The sequence below is a fragment of the Hordeum vulgare genome, chromosome 3H (genome assembly GCF_904849725.1).
Source record: "Hordeum vulgare subsp. vulgare chromosome 3H, MorexV3_pseudomolecules_assembly, whole genome shotgun sequence".
NCBI classification, from domain to species: domain Eukaryota; kingdom Viridiplantae; phylum Streptophyta; class Magnoliopsida; order Poales; family Poaceae; genus Hordeum; species Hordeum vulgare.
Genome location: NC_058520.1, coordinates 81,697,559 through 81,718,744, shown reverse-complemented (window position 1 = coordinate 81,718,744; position 21,186 = coordinate 81,697,559). Strand labels below are relative to the sequence as shown.

Sequence of the window (21,186 nt, the reverse complement as noted above, 5' to 3'; positions counted from 1 at the left end):
CAGATTTAATTTTTGCCCCGGGCCCTCGATATCTCAGGACCGGCCCTGGGCCCAAGGAGCCCACAAGCCTAGGAGGTGCGGGCCCCCTGGCCGCGGCTAGGGGGCTTGTGGGGTCCCTGGTGACCCTCTGCCTTGGTTCTCAAGTCTCCAGATCGTCTTCTGTTTCGGAAAAAATCTTTTTCAAAGTTTCGTTTCGTTTGGACTCTGTTTAAAATCCTCCTCTGAAAAGGGTCAAAAACACGGAAAAAACAGGAACTGGCACTGAGTTAATAAGTTAGTCCCAAAAAAGATATAAAAGGCATACAAAACATCCAAAGTTTGACAAGATAATAGCATGAAACCATAAAAAATTATAGATACGTTGGAGATGTATCAAGCATCCCCAAGCTTAACTCCCACTCATCCTCGAGTAGGGAAGTGATAAAGACTAATTTTTTTATGTGGAATGCTACCTAGCATAGTTGTCCTTTGTAACTTCTTTCATGTGACATGAATGTTCAGATCCGTAAGATTCAAAACAATAGTTTGCTATTGACATGAAAACAATAATACTTCGAGCAAACTAGCAAGGTAATCATGAACTTTCGAAATAACAAGGCTAAAGAAAGTTATCCCTACAAAATCATATAGTCTGGCTACGCTCCATCATCCCCACACAAACTAATTTAAATCATGCACAACCCCGGTATTGGCCAAGTAATTGTTTTCGCACTCTTACTTTTTCAAATCTTTTTCAACTATCACGCAATACATGAGCGTGAGCCATGGATATAGCACTATAGGTGGAATAGAGTGTGGTGGTGGTTGTGAGACAAAAAAGGAGGAGATGATCACATTGACTCGGCGTATCAAAGGGTTATGGAGATGCCCATTATTAGATATCAATGTGAATGAGTAGGGCTTGCCATACAAAGGATGCGCTAGACCTATAAGTATGTGAAAGCTCAAAAGGAGAACTAGTGGGTATGCATCCAACTTGCTTGCTCACGAAGACCTAGGGCAATTTGAGGAAGCCCATCATTGGAATATACAAGCCAAGTTATGTAATAAAGATTCCCACTAGCATAAGGTGGTGATGAAACGAGAGGCTCTCCATCATGAAGAACATGGTGCTATTATGAAGCACAAGTGTGGAAAAAGATAGTAGCATTGTCCCTTCTCTCTTTTCTCTCTTTTTTTTATTTGGGCTCTTTGGCCTCTTTTTTTTTGTTTGGGCTCTTTGGTCTCTTCTCTTTTTTTATTTTATTTCCTCACATGGGACAATGCTCTAATAATGATGATCATCACACTTTTATATACTCACAGCTCAAAGCTCAGAACGATGATGACTCTATAGGAAATGCCTCCGGTAGTGTACTGGGATGTGCAACGATCTAGCTTGGCGTATGACGTTGAAACATCTCGCTAGCTATCTTACGATCATGCAATGGCAATATGAGAGTGACGACACAAGTCATGAGACGAAACGGTGGGAGTTGCATGTCAATATATGTTGGAATGGCAATGAAAATGCCATAGTAGGTAGGTATGGTGGCTATTTTGAGGAAGGCATATGGTGGGTTTGTGCGCCGGCGAAAGTTGCGCGGCACTAGAGAGGCTAGAAATGGTGGAAGGTGAAAGTGCATCTATACCATGGACTCACATTAGTCATGAAGAACTCACATACTTGTTGCGAAAGTTTTTATTAGTAATCGAAACAAAATGCTAAACGCATACTCCTAGGGGAAGGGTTGGTAGGCGTTAACCATCGCGCGATCCCGACCTCAACACAAAGGATGACAATCAATAGATCAATTATGCTCCGACTTCCTAACATAGTGGTTCACCATACGTGCATGCTACGGGAATCACTAACTTCAACACAAGTATTTCTAGATTCACAACACCCTACTAACATAACTCTTAATATTACCAAATCCACGTCTCAAAACTAATTGAGAGGAATCAAAACTTCTCTTTCTACTCAATGCACATGAAGATGGAGGTTTTTGTATCCTCTTTGGGTACCTATCACCTTTGGGACTACTTCCGTAGCACAAGCCAACTACCAAGTCACGCACCGCCGTGCTCTAAAAGATCTAAGTGAAGCACATAGAGCAAAATTATCTAGCTCAAAAGATATAAGTGAAGCACGATGAGCATTCTAGCAAATTCACGATGAGTGCATGTCTCTCTCAAAAGGTGTGCAGCAAGGATGATTGTGACACAACAAAAAGAAAAGCCTCCTACGATACAAGACGCTCCAAGAAAAACACATATCATGTGGTGAATAAAAATATAGCTCCAAGTAATGTTACCGATGGATTGAAGACGAAAGAGGGGATGCCTTCCCGGGGCATCCCCAAGCTTAGGCTTTTTGGTGTCCTTGAATTTGGCTTGGGGTGCCTTGGGCATCCCCAAGCTTGAGATCTTTCCACTCTTTATCACTTTGTCCATGAGAACATCACCCAAAACTTGAAAACTTCACAACACAAAACCTAAACAGTAACTCGTGATATCATTAGCACAAGAAAACAAACTACCACCTCTTGAGGTACTGTAGCAAACTTGAATTCTATTTATATTGGTGTTAGGTTACTGTATTCTCACTTTTCCATGGCTAGTACCCCCCGATACTATCCATAGTTTCATCAAAACAAGCAACCAACTCAACAAAAACAGAATCTGTCAAAAACAGACCAGTCTGTAGCAATCTGTATACTTCGTATACTTCTGCTACCTCAGAAATTCTGAAAATTTACGAATGCCTGGGAAAAAGGCATATCAACCAGCATCAAAAAGAATCAACTCAAATTCTCTTTCTAAATAAAAATGAAAAATAATATCGCGAGCGAAAAGTTTCTGTCTTTTTTCAGCAGGATCAAACAACCATCACCAGGACTAGTCATAAAGGTTTTGCTTGGATCAAACACAAAAAGAAACACAAAAGACACTATCATAACAGAATTATAATGGCGTAGATGCAACAAAACAGAAAGAAATAGATAAATTCATTGGGTTGCCTCCCAACAAGCGCTATTGTTTAACGCCCTTAGCTAGGCATTGATCATTCAATGATGCTCACATAAAAGATAGCAATCGGACACAAAGAGAGCATCATGAAGCATGTGAAAATCACATCTAAGTCTAACATAATTCCTATGCATAGGCATTTTATAGGAAAACAAATTATCAAGACAAAGCAATAACTGCCAAATGCAAGGAAGAAGAAAGAGACAAGAGCAATCTCAACACAACAAGAGGTGGTTTAGTAACATGGAAGTTTGTACCACAATATTTTCCTCTCTCATAATAATTACATGTGGGATCATATTAAAATTCAATAATATATCTATCCCATAGGATATTATTTTCATGATCCACAGGCATGCAAAGTTGACGCTCTTCAAAAATAGTGGGATTATCATCAACTAAAGTCATGACTTCTCCAAACCCACTTTTAATAATATTGCAAATATCATAATCATCATGCGGCTTAAAAAAATTTCAAGATCATAAGAAAAATCATTACCCCAATCACGATCATTGCAACAAGTAGTGGACATAGCAAAACTAGCATCCCCAAGCTTAGGGTTTTGCATATTTTTGCATGATTGTCACTAATAGAATTTATAGTGAAACCATTGCAATCATGCTTTTCATTCAAGGAGCCCTCGTGAATCACTTCATGAATTTCTTCATCACGATTTTCAGATTCATGCATCTCAAGCAAAACTCCATAGAGAAAGTCAAGTGCACTCAACTCACTAGCAATTGGATCAACATAATTGGATCTCTTAAAGAGATTAGCAAGTGGGAGGATCCATATCACTAGATTTTCAGCATGCGAAGATGCAAGCATATTGAAGGCACATAGCACACAATCAACAGAAACCAAGCGAAAGAAAAGGGCGAGCGAAAAAGGCAAATATTTTTGTAAATTTTTGTTTGTTAGAAGTGGGGGAGAGGAAAACGAGAGGCAAAAAAGTAAATGCAAGAGATGAGTTTGCGACACTTACTTGGATGAGTTCTTGACTTGATCCACCCCGGCAACGGCGCCAGAAATTCTTCTGCTACGGCGACAGAAATCTTCTGTCGTCTCTTGAGCTTGCGTTGGTTTTTCCCTTGAAGAGGAAAGGGCGATGCATCACAGGAGCAGTAAGTATCTCCCTCAGTTTGAGAACCAAGGTATCAATCCGGTAGGAGAATCGCGTCAAGTCCAGAGTACCTGCACAAACACAAAAGAGCTTGCACCCAACGCTATAAAGGGGTTGTCAATCCCTTCAAGATTGATTGCAAAGTGAGAACTCAAGGCAGAAAGTGCAACGAAGTAAAAGTGTAAGGCTGAAAATATGATGTGAAGTAGACCCGAGAGCCATAGTGTTCACTAGAGGCTTCTCTCAAAATAGCAAATAGTACGGTGGGTGAACAAATTACTATAGAGAAATTGATAGAACCGCGCAAAGTCATGACGATATCTAAGGCAATGATCATACATATAGGCATCACGTCCGAGACAAGTAGACCGATAATTTCTGCATCTACTACTATTACTCCACACATCGACCGCTATCCAGCATGCATCTAGTGTATTGAGTTCATGATGAACAGAGTAACGCCTTAAGCAAGATGACATGATGTAGAGGGATAAACTCAAACCAATGATGAAAACCCCATCTTTTTTACCCTTGATGGCAACAACACGATGCGTGCCTCGCTACCCCTTCTGTCACTGGGTGAGGTCACCGCACTGTATGAACCCAAAACCAAGCACTTCTCGCACTGCAAGAATCATAGATCAAGCTGGCCAAACAAAACCCACAAATGAAAGTGAATTACATGGATATGAAATCATGCATATAAGAGACCAGAAGAAACTCAAATAAGATTCATAGATAATCTGATCATAAATCCACAATTCATCGGATCTCGACAAACACACCGCAAAAGAAGATTACATCGGATAGATCTCCATGAAGATCATGGAGAACTTTCTATTGATGATCCAAGAGAGAGAAGAAGCCATCTAGCTACTAGCTATGGACCCGTAGGTCTATGGTGAACTACTCACGCATCATCAGAGAGGTCATGGGGTTGATGAAGAAGCCCTCCGTATCCGAATCCCCCCTCCGGTAGGGCACCAGAACGTGCCTCAGTTGGGATCTTGTGGAGACAGAAGCTTGCGGCGGCTGAAAAGTATTTTCGTCGATCTCGTGATTTTTTCTGGGATTTTAGGGAATATATAGGCGAAAGACCTAGGGCACAGGAGGCCCAGGGAGCCCACAAACCTGGGAGGCGCGGGCCCCGTGGCCGCGGCTAGGGGGCTTGTGGGGTCCCTAGTGACCCTCTGCCTTGGTTCTCAAGTCTCCCGATCGTCTTCTATTTTCAGAAAAAATCTTTTTGGAAGTTTCATTCCGTTTGGACTCCGTTTAAAATCCTCCTCTGAAAATGGTCAAAAACACAGAAAAAACAGGAACTGGCACTTGGCACTGAGTTAATAAGTTAGTCCAAAAATAGATATAAAAGGCATACAAAACATCCAAAGTTTGACAAGATAATAGCATGAAACCATAAAAAATTATAGATATGTTGGAGACGTATCATCCTTTGAGTTAGTATGGATCAAGACTGGGATTTGTCACTCCGTGTGACGGAGAGGTATCTCGGGGCCCACTCGGTAATACAACATCACACACAAGCCTTGCAAGCAATGTGACAAAGTGTAAGTCATGGTATCTTGTATTACAGAATGAGTAAAGACACTCGCCGGTAACGAGATTGAAATAGGTATGCGGATACCAACGATCGAATCTCGGGCAAGTAACATACCGAAGGACAAAGGGAATGACATACGTGATTATATAAATCCTTGACACTGAGGTTCAACCGATAAGATCTTCGGAGAATATGTAGGATCCAATATGGTCATCCACGTCCCGCTATTGGATATTGACCGAGGAGTACCTCGGGGCATGTCTACATAAGTTCTCGAACCCGCAGGGTCTGCACACTTAAGGTTCGGCGATGTTTTAGTATAGTTGAGTTATATGTGTGGTTACCTAATGTTGTTCAGAGTCCCGGATGAGATCACAGACGTCACGAGGGTGTCCGGAATGGTTCGGAGATGAAGATTGATATATAGGATGACTTCATTTGGTTACCGGAAGGTTTTCGGGCATTACCGGGATTGTACCGGGAGTGACGAATGGGTTCCGGATGTTCACCGGGAGGGGGGCAACCCACCCGGGGGAAGCCCAAAGGCCCTAGGGTGGTGCACCAGATTTAGTGGGTTGGTGGGACAGCCCAAGAAGGCCTATGCGCCAAGGAAAGAAAAACCAAAGAGAAAAAAAAATGGAGAGGTGGGAAGGAAGAGAAGGACTCCACTTTCCAATCCTAGTTGGACTAGGATTGGAGTAGGACTCCTCCTCCTCCCTAGCCGGCGCATCCTTGAGGGCTTGGCCCTCAAGGAAAGCCTCCTCCCCCTCCCTCCTATATATAGTGGTGAGTTAGGGCTGATTTGAGACAACTTTTGACACGTGCAACTCAGATCTAGACACCATAGTTTTACCTCTAGATCATATTTCTGCGGAGCTCGGGCGGAGCCCTGCAGGAGTAGATCCCTCACCACCACCGGAGCATCGTCACGCTGCCGGAGAACTCATCTACTTCTCCGTCTTTCTTGCTGGATCAAGAGGGCCGAGATCATTGTCGAGTTGTATGTGTGCTGAACGCGGAGGTGTCGTCCGTTCGGTGCTAGATCAGAGCGGATTGTGGGATGGATCGCGGGACGGTTCGTGGGACGGTTCACGGGGCGAATCGAGTGATGTCAGGACGTTCCACTACATCAACCACGTTTCTTAACGCTTCCTGCTGTGTGATCTGCAAGGGTACATAGATCCAAATCTCCTCTCGTGGACGGACATCACCATGATAGGTCTTCGTGTGCGTAGGAAATTTTTTGTTTCCCATGCAATGTTCCCCAACAGTTTTTGTCAAACTGCCATGATGGACGACAGAAGGCATCGGTGCTTTATTATTAGGGAGAGAATCCTATCGATTTTTTTATGGTTGTTTGATTCACAGAAATAGAAACATTGGAAATCAATCCTATGGAATATCCCCTTCTTTATTTCATTGTAAAGTTTCCAAGAGGTCGAAGCTCTTGGAAAGAATCCTGATGGAAAAAAAGTGTGTCGCTCGCTCACCCTTCTAAACCGTGACGGAGGGAGTAGATGGAAAAAAAGTGCGTCGCTCGCTCAGTTTTCACCGTAATTAAAATGCTTGCGTAACTTTTGACGAATCGAGTTGCAAAAACTTGTTCTATGTGGTTAGTTTAATGTCTAAAGTTATAAAATACTCAAAATCAGTACTCAAATTTGTCTGGTCATGCAAATATGGCGCCTCCATTTGTATCAGGACGTACGTCCAACCCGTGTAATGTGCCAACATGGCAATGGCCAACTTGTGAGTGGCAGAGAGCGGGAAAGGTGCTGAGAGCACCCGCGAGCGAGGAATTGTTTTGTTGAAAACTTCCTCGTAATTAATTTTGTCATGTACTCCCTTCATTTCCTTATAAAGACCATTATGAAAAATATGTTTTGCATCTACTCCCTTCGTCACGGTTTAGAAGACACGCTTGGAAAATCTCTGCAACCAAGGTAGTCACCGATTGATTGTGAGATGTAGTAGGTGTAGATGCTAATGCGCCTAATCAACTGAGAAAATACTAGTACTAATGCGTGAGCAGCAAATTAGGAGGGCGCATGCATGAGTAGTACTAGTACTAATTAATGAGATTAATTGCTTTCACGCCATAAACCTTGTCTATTTTCAACATGCACGCAAGTTTAACTGTGCCTTCTAAACCGTGACCGAGGGAGTATATAAGACCACTAAGAATAATTAAGAACAATTCAAAAAAACAGTAATTGAGACAAAAATTAATGGTGTTTCCTGGTAGTAGCAACTTATTTAATACTTGCATGCAAGTAGTCATAATGATACTTAATTTATTTTTTATCATTACTACTCCCTCCGTCTCATAATACAATAACGTTTTTGACACTACACTAGTGTAAACAACGCTCTTATATTATGGGACGAAGGGAGTAGCTTGTATGCATGTGACGTATTAATGATCCATGTTAAGAAAAAGAAAAGTTAGCTTGCAAAGCAATCATTAATTTTTATCTTGATACATGCAATCTGAGTTTGTACCTTTTATAAGGAAATGGAGAAAGTAGGAAACACCTCAAATAGTATAATGTATGATCCCGAGAAATAACATGAAAAAAAATCATAACGGAGGGGCTCTTGCACTATTAACTACCACATGATCTGGCTAACCAGTCTAAATATGTCATGCTACAACTACTAGTAGAATGCTCGTACGTTGCTACGGGCTATAATAGATAATTACATATAAATAAAACAAATAAATTATTAAGGTCATCGCCAAGGTCGAAACTCATTTCTTTCTCGTATGTTAACGTTTTCAGACATCAAACAAGCGTCCAACATGCTCCTCAATATTCAACAATCTCGACAGTCCGTGCACCCCCAAATCTAAATAGTATGTAGGGCCGAAATGTAGTTGTCCATACTATCTGTCACATAGCGAATTCTCAAAAAAAAGTACCCTCTAAAGAAAATAATCAATATTGAAGTTGTCGCCTCAAAACATCAGGCCACCAGCCCCTAGCTATAGCCGCCCCGTCACCTAGAGCACCTAGACACACACCCACGCACCCACTAAAAAAATCATAATGGAGGGGCTCTCGCACTATTAACTACCACACGATGTGGATAACCAGTCGAAATATGCCGTGCTACAACTACAAGTAGAACGCTTGTATCGTTGCTACAGGCTATAATAGATAATTAGATATAAATAATTAAGGTCATCTCCAAACTCGAAACTCATTTATTTCTCGAACGTTCGAACGTGTTCACACATCAAACAAGCGTCCAACATGCTCGCCAAAATTCAACCATCTGGACAGTCCGTGCACCCGCAAATCCAATCCGCATGCGGGGAGAAATGTAGTTGTCCATACTATCCGTCACACAGCGAATTCTTAAAAAGAACATATGTACCCTCTAAAGAAAATAATCAATATCAAAGTTGCCGCCTCAAAACATCAGGCCACCAGCCCCTAGTTATAGCCGCCCCATCACCTAGTGCACCAACACACGGACCCTCACGACGTGGTCGTGCCACTCGAGGGAGGGAGGGAGGAAGGGGGAGAGGGAGAGGGAGGGAGGAAGGGAGAAAGAGGAGAGAGAGGGGGAGAGGGAAAGAGAGAGAGAGAGAGGGGAGCGGAGGGGAGGGGCAGGGAGAGGGAGGGAGAGGGGGAGGCAGAGAGAGATGGGGGTGGGAGAGAGGGAGGGAGAGGGAGAGGGAGGGAGAGAAAGAGAGAGGAGGGAAGAGATGGAGGGAGAGGTATATATATAAAGAAAGAGAGGGAGGGAGCGAGGGTGTCACATCCCTGACACCTTAAGCAAGTTAGTCTTGTGCTCATGTCTTCTTTGCATTGCATCTAAGAAACTTTCAACAAGAACAAAGAAAGAGGTGAAGGAAAAACTCAAACCCTAGCCACTTCTTTAAATAAAGGAAATCTCAAACTAGTTAAAATCAATGAACCAAAAATGGCCTCGAGAAAAGTTCAAACTTACTGATAAATCATGAAAGTAAATGAGCAATGAAGAAAACTATTTTCTTGACACTTTAAGCATTTTAAATAAATGCAAAAAGCTACTGGTTTCAAGTTTTAAATTTGAAAACAGAAACTTTAAACTTTCAAAAATGTTGAAAACTTTAGGAATGGTTGGAATTATTCCAACAAATATTCTAGGGTGCTCAACATAGTTTTTACATTTTATTTGGGAGTTGAAATAAATAGAAAATTAGTGAAATAGCAAAACAGAAACAAAACAGAGAAAAAAAGGGAAAAGAAGTTACCTGTCGCTCACTTGGCCCGGCCCATCTCAACTCCTGTCGTCTTCCTCCCCCGCGAGTGGGCAGCAGGAGGTGGCCACGCACCTGTGCGCCTGCCTGGCCGCCGCCTCGCGCTGGCAAGGCCAGGGATAAGCTCCCCCGAGCCCGTGGCTATCCATTCCCAGCACCAGTTCTCCCCCTCCTCCCGGATCTCTCCTCCCTCCTTCTGCCGCCATTGGAGCCCGAGCAGAGCTCGAGCTCGTCGTCGTTCTAGCCGACCTCCCTTCCTTCTGAGCCGCGCACTAGCTCCGCCGCAACCCCCTGAAGCTTCCTAGCCACGAGCCCGACGCCCAGATGCAGTGAATCGACGCGCAGCTGTCGTCTTCTTCCTCGGGTCACCGAAGATCGCCGCCGACGCTCTCCCTCTCGAGGCCATCCCCGAGCAGACTAGCGCCACCACTGCACTCCCCGTGAGCATGCGGTCATTTCCCCTAAGATCTCCCCGTCGACCCCCTCCTCTAGGCCTAGTTCCACCGGAGCCTGACAAGATCCGCCGCTGCAGCTCGTCGCCGGCAGCCCTCCGGTGACGGGTTGATTAGTCTGAGGCCACCAACAGCCTCAGGACATCATGTAGATGCGTTCAGTGCCCAGCCCCGCGCGTTTTGCCCCTGTATTCGATGGCTTCGACGATGGCCGAACTTGGTCGCCGCCAAGCTCGTCGCCGGCGTTGATCCCGGCCACCCCAGCCCCTGGGGCTTGTCCCATCGTGCGCGCCATCGAGTGGCCGTTCCTCCCATGGTCTCAGCCGTGCGTTTGGCCCTGTGTGCGTCATTTCCGAGCCCCCCCCCCCCCCCCCCGACGTTCTGGTGCTCGCCGGAGGCTCCCCGCCGGCGAGGACGACCTCGCCGCCGGTGGATCTCGGCTGGCCTGAGCCACTGACTGGTGGGGCCAGCCTCTGGTACGATTAGAGATAATAAAAATAAATCAGTTAAATTAATAAGACACTGACATGTGGGTCCAGTGAGTTTAATTAACTAAATAGGATTAATCCTAATCTAAAAATTGCCAGAGACACTCACCAGTGGGTCCCACTGGTCAGGTTTGACTTTCAACGGCCAGATGGACCTGCTGATGTCATGTTGATGCAGTAAAAGTATTTCCAGTATGAAAATAATTCCAGAAATGTTTAAAACTTTAAAAATTCATAGAAATTAATCCGTAAATCCAATGAAAATAATTTGTATATGAAAAAGTATCAGAAAAACTCAAGGAATCTGAATATGCTATTTTCAATCATGTTTGAAAAAGTTACACAACCAAAACATGTAGATTAATGAATAAGCCAATTCTTATAAATACTTTATAAATGGAATTTGGAAAATATTCAAATTTCATTATGAATGACATGACCACACACTGTCCTAATTACAAAACACTACCTTAACATGACATTTCATGCATGTTAACATCAAGTTGATCTGAGCATCAGGTCGAATCAATTAAATCGGTATCCGAGAATACCTCGTTTGAATTGATATTCAAATATGATTCAAATCAATTTCAAACCTAATACATGTTGATTATAATAGTTTATCACCTTGCATTCTCATGCCATGCTCATGCATCATCTTCTTTGCATATGATTGTTATTGATTGTTGCTATTCATTTCGGTAGGCTCCGCACCCCCGGATTCCACCGAATATCCGTCTGACGGATATTGTCCCTCCTCTGAGCAACAAGGCAAGCAACCATTTTCATCATCCCGATAAATCCCATGTTCTTGCTCCTGCACTTACTTATTGCATTAGGATCAAATGCTTCAAATGCTTTTGCCACGTTAGTTGAAACCACTTCCTTTGCATGACCTAACCTTGTCACAGTAAATAGCCGAACCTTGCAACCTAGCATACCTGATAGTTGCTTGAGCTATGTTGTGCCTTATCCTGCTATGCATGTTATGCTTAGAGTTGTGTATGGTCTGTCATCTGGGAGATGAACAGAATTGTGAGAATGTGTTCGGTAAGCAAAGGTTGTGTGTTCAACCTGATTTGGTAAAGGTACCGGTGAAAGGCTGTGTACGAGTACATGGCGGGTTGTTTCATTGGAACCGTCCTTAGGAACTGAGTTCCGTGTATGTAATCCAAGACTAGATACTACCACATGCTGGGCCCTGAAATATGACCCCGCTCGGCCTATTAATCGCTTAGTACTCGGTCCAGGAGTTGCAAGTAGTTTCTGGTGTTTATAGTAATGCTGGAGGCCGTGCATGGTGCTGACCTGAGAGGTGGGCCGTGATGCGGTAGGCAGTGGCACGGTGTACCAAGTGGCACCCGGATGGTGGGCTTGGGAACCCTGCACACATCGTTTGAGGCCGTGGCGGAAACCTCGGCCGGACTTCCGTACGGGTTACTCTCAGATAGGCGATAAACCTGGACGAGGTACTAGTGTGGTTAACGGTCGTGGCCGACTCCCTCGCTAGGCTTCCGCTTGAAGGTTGCCGAGGTGCATGACGTGCACATGGCGATAAGTGGTGAGAGCGTGTGTGACGAAGTACACCCCTGCAGGGTTATGATCTATTCGAATAGCCGCGTCCGCGGATATGGACTACTTGGAGACATATGTTGTTCATAGATAACTTCAATGGCTACTCATAAAATTGTCAAGATAAGCGTGAGTGTCGTGGACGGCATTTCCGTATGGAGACGGAATGATTCCACGATAGTGTATTGTTGTGGTGTTAGTGGACTCGTGTGCGAAAAATCAAGTTGTCAAAATTATTTCAAAATGCAAGTTGTCTAGCCACGAGTCAAATGCTGGCTTTCCGCATGAAACCCCACAATACCCTTTTGATACCTTGCATGAGTAGTTAGTTATCCTAAAGTCTTGCTGAGTACCTTCGTACTCATGTTTGCTTAATAAATGTTGCAGAGGTTGCTAATGACCCTAATGGAGGGTTCTTCGTAGACATCGACGACGAGGAGTAGCTGGTGTCCCAGCTACGGTCTGGCCCTATGTTGGATCTGTAGTATAGTCAGGCCATGTGCCTTCTAGTTGTCCTGTCTGTACTCAGACAGTTTAAACTCTTCCGCTGGCTTGTAACTGAATGACTGCTATTATGGGTCGTGAGACCCTTAATGTGTAATATTATGTGTGTGTCTCTTCAAAGCCTCTTAAATAAAGCTTGTATGTTTATGGTTATGTTGTGATGCCATCGATGTATCTATACATATCGGTATGCCATGCGTACGTGTGTCGTACTTGATATGTATGGGGTTCGATTACCTAGTCGTGAACTTTAGTAGCACTCCTTACAAGGAAATGCCCCTTTGTGATCCAACGAGCCTTGGTAGTTCGCTACTGCTCCGGACACATTGGTTGACCGGCATGTGTCCTTCTTAGCTGCTGTGTCTGTCCCCTTTGGGGAAATGTCACGCGATGTAATGGAGTCCTTGTAGCTTGCTACGACTCGTCTACACTCGCTGATGACCGACACCTGCTTTGTTGGGTCATGTATGCCTGTCCTTGTGCGGTACCGCCACTTTGGTTTATGACTAGACATGTCGATCCGGGTTCTTTGACATTGGAATGCTAGCGACACTATTGCATACGTGAGTCAAAAGACGCAAACGGTTCCGGCTAAGGTAAGGCTGCAGCCGTGGAGTTAACCGTGCGTGAGACCGCAAAGGGATGCGATGTGTTACTGGCTGGATTCCTATGGCTTAGGATCGGGGTCCCGACAGAGGGAGAGAGAGAGGAGGGAGAGAGAGGGAGAGGGAGGAGAGAGAGGGGTGGGAGAGGGAGGAGAGAGGGAGGAGAGAGGAGAGAGAGGGGGAGGGAGATAGATAGATAGATAGATAGATAGATAGATAGATAGATAGAGAGGGAGAGAGGGAGGGAGGGAGAGAGAGGGGGAGAGAGGGAGGGGGAAGGGGACGGGGGACAGGGAGGGGAGGCGGAAGGAGAGGGAGAGGAAGAGGGAGAGAGGGGGAGAGAGAGTGCGTGTTCTAGGATTGTTAGGATTTATTATCCTTATCTCTTTTGTTCATCTATGAATATGTTCATTTGTTACACGGAGCTTAAACTAGTTACCTACTTTATTTTATCTCAAACTGAATTGATTAAGTTGCATGTTTCTTGACTTACAACTCACCCGACCCACTAGCATGCCCACCTTGACCTGAAATTCAACCGATTCTCACATAATTTATTTACTTATTTCATTTATTTTTTAAATTCATGATTTTTTTAAATATTATTTTCTTTTCTCCTTTTCCATTTCTTTTTTATTTTTTAAAATTATATTTTCTTAAAAATTATTTAGCAATATCTCGTCTAAGTTTCTCACCGTTCAAGCTCTTCTCTTTAAATGTTGTGCAAATCTTGATTGCTGTTTTTTTATCACGTGTCCCTTCTCTCATTGAACGTCATGTGTCCACTTGTGATCCTGTTAACTCGTGTTTCTTTTGTTGGGATGTTTCGTGGCGTGATCTTGGGGATCCATTTCTTTTTGGCTTGCATGGTACAAGTTGAAGGTACAAGTTTCATTCGCCATTGTCGCTCTTTCATTCCTCGTTATATTTAGGTAGAGCTGACACGAGCATGACAGAGTGAGTTGACTGGGGATTCGATCTTTGTCCTTGGGACGAAGAAGATGAGAGTCAATGATGACCCAATTTAGTGACTTCGGATCTATTTTATCTCTTTTTTCCCTATTCTCATCGAGTGATGCTTTTTGTCATGGCTGCGACTCTATCCCTGACATACAATGTGGGCGCCATTTGTGTCCCTGGTTTAAGATCATTCCTAAATGCGCAATTGGATCTGATCCATTTTTTGCCTAGTTGCGAGGGCACTCTCTCGACATGCAACATGGGTCCGTTCCTTTTTGTCCGAGTTGCAACTCAGCCCACGCCAATAACAGCGGGGCCGCCTTTTTTTTTTGCCGAAGTTGCAAGTCCACTCCCGACAAGCAATCGGGTCCGTTTTTCCTAGTTGCAAGTCCACTCTCAAGTGGCGATCCCATCCCGACATACAATTGCGGAACTTTTTTTGTCCTATTTGTATGTCTATCCTTGACACACAACTTTAGGAGGGGAAAATCATTTTTGTCCCAGTTGCAACCCCAATCTCGACATGCTACTATGCTCGTGTTTTCCTAATTGCAAGTTCACCGTCGACATGCAAGTCAATCCTCGACTCGCAGCTCATATCATAGTTTTATATAGTTATCCAAGTTACAAGTCCATCCTCGAGTTGCAACTTGCCCCGTGGTTTCTTTTATCCCAGTTACAAGCCTACCCATTATCCCAACTAGTCATGTGTTTTGTCTTTCATCCTAGTTGCAAGTCCCCCTTTGACTCGCAACTCGGACTATAGTTTGTTTCAGCCCAGTTGCAAGTAGATCCTTGACTCGCAACGGTGCTCATTGTTTCATAGTTGTCCCAGTTTCAAGGTCACATTGGACTTGCAACTCGGCTCATCGTTCTCCTAGTTGCAAGCCCACCCTCGAATCGTAAGTCAGCATGCACTTTGTTTTTCATACGCAAGTTCACCCTTGACTCTCAACTGAGACCATAGTTTTTTTCATCCTAGTTGCAATTGGGATCGTTGTTTCGTAGTTGTCTTAATTGCAAGTCCATGCTCGAATTGCAACTAAGATCATATGTTTGTTGTTGTCCTAGTTGCAAGTCCACCCTCGACTCGCAATTGGGCATATAGTTTGTTGTTTTCTTAGTTGCAAGTCCACCCTGAATCGCAACAGGGCGTCTTTCGTCTTAGTTGCAACTCCACCCTTGAGTCGCAATAGGCCCTTAGTTTTTTCATCCCAGTTGCTACCCCACCTTAGTTGCAACTCGGCCTTTATTTTGTCTTTCATCTCAATTACAAGTCTACTCTTGATTTGCATCTAGAACCAAAGTTTGTTTTATCCCAGCTGCAAGTCCATCCTTGACTTGCAACTAAACTCATAGTTTTTTACTTGTCCCAGTTACAAGTCCACCCTCGACTCGCAACACGTATCACGGTTTTATAGTTATCCTAGTTACAAGTACACCCTCGACTCGCAACTAAGCCGATAGTTTGTTTTATCCCAATTGCAAGATCACCCTAGATTCGCAATTGCGCATGTGTTTTGTCTTTCATTTTGGTTGGAAGTTAAGCCTTGACTCGCAACTGGGACTGTAGTTTGTTTCGTCGCGCAGTGGCAAGTACCACTCGACGCGCAATTGAGCTCATAGTTTTGTTGTTGTCCTAGTTGCAAGTCCACCTTTGACTCGCAACCGGACTCATAGTTCTCCTAGTTGCAAGACCACCCTCGACTCACAACTAGGCATGTGTTTCATTTTTCATCCTAGTTGCAAGTCCACCCATGACTCACAACTGGGACCGTAGTTTATTTCATCTCCGTTGCAAGTCGACCCTTGAATCGCAACTGGTCTCGTTATTTCATAGTTCTCTTAACTGCAAGTCCATCCTTGACTCGTAACCGGGTCAGGGTTTTGTTGTTGACCTAGTTCCAAGTCCACGAGGGGGAACCAAGACCATAGTTTGTTGCCTTCTCATTTGCATGTCCATTCTCGACTGACCATTGGGCACATAGTTTGTTGTTGATCCAGTTACAAGCCCACCCTCGACTCGCAACTAGGCATTTTTTGTTTTTCATCGCAGTTGCAAGTCCAACCTGGACTCGCAACTAGGGTCGTAGTTTTATTTTATCCAAGTTGTAAGCTCACCATTCACTTGTAACTCGGCATGAGTTTTATCATGCATCCCAACTGCAAGTCCACCCTTGATTCGCAACTGGGCTCGTTGCAACATAGTTATCCTAATTGTAAGTCCATCCTCGACTCACAATTGAGCTCGTAGTACTCCCGTTTATAAGCCCACCCTCGTATCGAAACTAGGCATATGCTTTATTTTTCATCCCAGTTGCAAGTCCACCTTTAACTCGCAACTTGGCCCATAGTTTGTTTCATCCCACCCTCGGTTCGAAACTACTAGTCTTGCCCCCTAATTTCGTTGCATGCCTTCAATGCTACTACAACTCGGCGTGGTTGGGTCTGGTTGTTGAATTGGCTTTGTTGGAGGGTAACTGCATGTCCAAAAAAATTCTAACGAGCACAATACATTCTTTCATGAAATTCCATAACAAAATCCTAGTTGCCTTGTAATGCATAGAAGGGAGCATTTGTCCCATCGACAAAGGCCATTATACACATTTTTAACAGAGCAACATTACCATTTTCTTTTCCTTTACATCTGTTTGTTTCATCGTGAATGCAATATTTTTACAATGACCCTATCTAGTTTCATGTCGAACCCCAACACGCAAACCAACCAGACCCAGTTTCATGTCCAACCCAGACATGCAACTCACGCCCGACACAGTAAGATGTCCACTCTCGGCACACAATTTGTTTCCGAAACCAGCACCCCTATCTAGTAGTATTTGTTTGTAAATACATGTAAACTTCTGTAATACACAATGTATATTTTTCCGTATACACGGGAAACATATTTGTAACACGCATTGAATAGTGTTTCAACATACACGATGAATATATTTTTTTCAAATACTGGCCCGGCCATTTTTTAGAAGACATGGTAAAAAAATTCTAAATAGTATGAAACTCAAAAAAAGAAATGCGAACATTTTTTTACATTCATATTTTTTGGCTATAAAATGTCGTGAGTTTTTTAAGTGCGTGAAGTTTCTTTTCAAAAATTGCCACAAACATTTCTCTGAATGCTATGAAACTTATTTTCATAATACATTTCTGAAACATAATAAACATTCTTTTCAAATGCATGAACATTTTTCCAATGTCAACATTTTTTAAGTGGTGCAATTGTTTTTTCAAAATTTCTGATAATGTAAATGTAAACAAAATTATTTGTATTTTCAAAAACTGCTCTGAATTTTTCAATGTGACCACCCATTAAAAAATGTTTGAATATTTTTAAAAATTGTTTAAATTTTCAAATTTTATTCACGAGGAATTTTTTTTGGAATACCAATTTATTTTTCTTATTTTTTAAAAAATGTAAGGAATCACAAATGTTATTCACATTTGAAATATATTTTTCAAAATTTCAAAATTGCTTGGGTTTTTAAAAAATGACAATTCAAATTTGTTCATAATTTAAATTTTTTTTTAGTTTTTTAACAAATATCTTCTAATCTCGACGACATACTATATTCTTTAAACTTTACCGCTTCATGGAAAACATCCGAACCAACTGCCGGACTGGTAGCTGTTGGCCTTGCACTGTATGGTGTCTAGAGTTCAATTCTTAGAAACTGCAATCTGGTTTTAGACAATTTTTTAATTGCGCTGAAGAAAAAACAAACAAACAAACACACGAGAAAAACAAACAAGCAAAACAAGAGAGCAGCGTGCTGGGTTAAACGACCGTTGATGTTACAACTTAGATGTAAGATATTATCTTATGACTTTTTGACAATTTTTTAGTTGTTTAGCCGTCCGGCCTGAAGAAAAAACAAACAAACAAATGAGAAAAACAAACAAGCAAAACAAGAGAGCAGCGTGCTGTGTTAAATGAGCGTTGATGTCACAACTTAGATGTGTGATATTATCTTATATCTAGATGTAATATAGACATATCCTGTTAATTAATTATTACTATTATTTAGGAAGATTGTGAATCGTGAACCTAAGTCACCGGTTTTTGACAATTTTTTAATTGTGTTTTACCCGGCCATCCTGAAGAAGAAAAAAAACAAACAAATGAGAAAAACAAACAATCAAAACAAGAGAGCAGCGTGCTGGGTTAAACGACCGTTGATGTCACAACTTATATGTGAAATATTATCTTACATCTAGACGTAATGTAGTACTCCCTCCGTCCGGAAATACTTGTCCTAAAAATGAATGTATCTAGATTTATTTTAGTTATAGATACATCCATTATATCTATTTTTAGGACAAGTATTTTCGGACGGAGATAGTATTATTTTTTAGAAAGATAGTGAATTGTGAACTAAGTGACGTCCGATGCTATGGCCTATGGGAGAGCACAACAATGAGGGAATAATACTCGTTTCCCCTAAAAATAAGACAAAGTTGTAGCAAAGATCGCTATTGGTCGTACTGTCGTGATAAAAAAATTCCGCAACTACGGTAATGAATCAACAATTCTCTGAATATGCTTTTGGCGTCTCTCCATAGGAGTACCTTTATTTCAATGAGCTGTTTTTGTTAGAATTAAAAATTTCGTATAAATTTAAACTACTCCCTTCGTTCCATAACGTAAGACATTTTCTAACACGATACTAATATAAAAAAAACGCCTTATGTTATGAAAGCACTTCTTGAACATCCAACAGGTAATGAAAGTGGCAAGTAGATTTATTTGTAGAAGAGCGAGATAAAGTCCCAGTGCGGTTCTGCTCGTTTTTATTTCGAGAACTAGCATCAAAATGCATCAGTAGGTTCAGTAACTGGATTTCCATGCCATGCAACACGCAAAGCATCAGGCAAATCGCTCGCAACACATCATCGCTCAGTTGCCGCTGTAGACGAACCGCCTGATCACCCGCAGCAACTCACTGGCCGTCTCGCTGAACGGCTGGCGGATTGGGAAACCATGCTGCTCCCCCTCGAACTGGACAACCTCGACGGCCTTCCCCATGTCCTTCAGCCTCGCCCCGTACCCTAGCACGCGGTCGCGGAGCACGTCGCTCAACGGCGCGACGACGAGCGCCGGCGGGAGCTCCACCGGCGCGAGGCTGGGGCTCTCCGGGCCGAACGGGTTGGCCAGCGGGTGGTCCATGCTCGCCCCCACCGGCAGCGACATGCGCCAGAGCTGGTCGGCCATCGCGGTCGTCAAGGACACGCCCTCCGGAGGGTCGGCCTCCGTCGCCGTGCGCTCGGCCCCAGCGAAGAACGCGGAGAGGAGGATGTACCCGACGACGCGCACCGGGGTGACCGCGATCTGCCCCGACGCGACCCGGACCGTGACGTGGTGGGCCAGGTTGGCACCCGCCGAGTGGCCGGAGAGGAAGATCTGGGCGAAATCGGCCGACTCCACGAGCCACGGGTCGGCGCCAGCGCCAAGCCCGGCCTGGCCGCGCAGCCAGGAAAGGAAAGACGCGCCGTCGTCGATGGCCGCGGGGAGGCGGTGCTCGGGGGCGAGGCGGTACTGCACGGACAGCACGACGGCGGGTATCTCGGCTGCGGCGCGGAGGCAGAGCGAGTGGAAGTTGGGCTGCGCGATGGAGCCGAGGCAGTAGCCCCCGCCGTGGAAGTACACCAGCACAGGGAGCTTGCTGCCGCCGGCCACGGACGACGCCGGCCTGTATGCGCGGACACTAAGGCCGTGCGCGGGGTGGTACAGGACGTCCTTCCACTGCACACCGGTGACGTCCGGCAACGGCTCGTTTGTGCGGAGGACGGCTTCGTCACCGCGAACGACGGAGCCGTCGCTGAGGAGCTGCACGACGCCGAGGAAGTCCTCCACAACGCGCGGTGCCGTGCCGCCGGACATGGTGTGTGGCCGTGATCGATCGATGCCGTCGAGGTCGTGAGCTGAGATCTATATCAGCAGGCGAGCCTTTTCTGCTTGTTTTGTCGACGGGGACGAGGATCGGCGAGAGTTCTTGGTGCGCACGTGTGTAGCGTGCTCAGCCACCTACCAGTCTGCTCTCTCCCAAATCCACAATAAATGCACTAGTATACGGATCATTCGCTTTGCCGCACGTTCTTTGTTGACAAAAAATCACTGTAGGTCTTATATTCGTTTTGTTGGTCACTAGCCCGTGCGTTGCGCCACAAGATAAAGCTCTTATATGCAAAACGACAAAGTCGAACGATGAGATTCCGGCGAACTCGGCAAAACGACGAAAACAATGCTCGGCATAGGAAGCAATAGATCAGGGGTTTCGGCTGAGGGAGTCGGGGCATTTTTATAGCTAAGGCGATATGAAGCTGTCAATCTATCCTCATAACTCCTTTTGTGTAATCTTATAAAGGTCCCAGTACCAAGTGTGCTGACAACATAGAATTTGTCTACATATGCATCGAATCCAACTGAACATATTTTGGATTAAAATAATAATATTAGGACACAATCTCTGGACTACATAAGCCTTTATGTACAGATTTTTAACCGCTTCTACATTTATCCAGATCAAGAACTAAAAATAACAAGAACAGAAGTTATGGAAAATCACAAGAAACATATACGGTGGTGCATGAAGGAATTCTAAATGAAAAAAATAAAGCGCATGGATATTACTCTAACAATGCGC

General features: G+C 43.9%; 1 protein-coding gene across 1 annotated transcript; it reads right to left on the bottom strand.

Moving 5' to 3' along the window:
• Positions 1-19,305: 19,305 nt before the first annotated feature.
• Positions 19,306-20,589, bottom strand: LOC123439571 (probable carboxylesterase 15). The gene has a single exon (XM_045116267.1). It carries the CDS (start codon positions 20,421-20,423, stop codon positions 19,440-19,442), a length of 984 nt encoding a protein of 327 aa, XP_044972202.1. The 5' UTR covers positions 20,424-20,589; the 3' UTR covers positions 19,306-19,439.
• Positions 20,590-21,186: the final 597 nt, after the last annotated feature.

What these genes read in the sequence shown, in the direction of transcription:
- LOC123439571 (XM_045116267.1), bottom strand. Translation starts at nt 20,423, where the DNA reads ATGTCCGGCGGCACGGCACCGCGCGTTGTGGAGGACTTCCTCGGCGTC.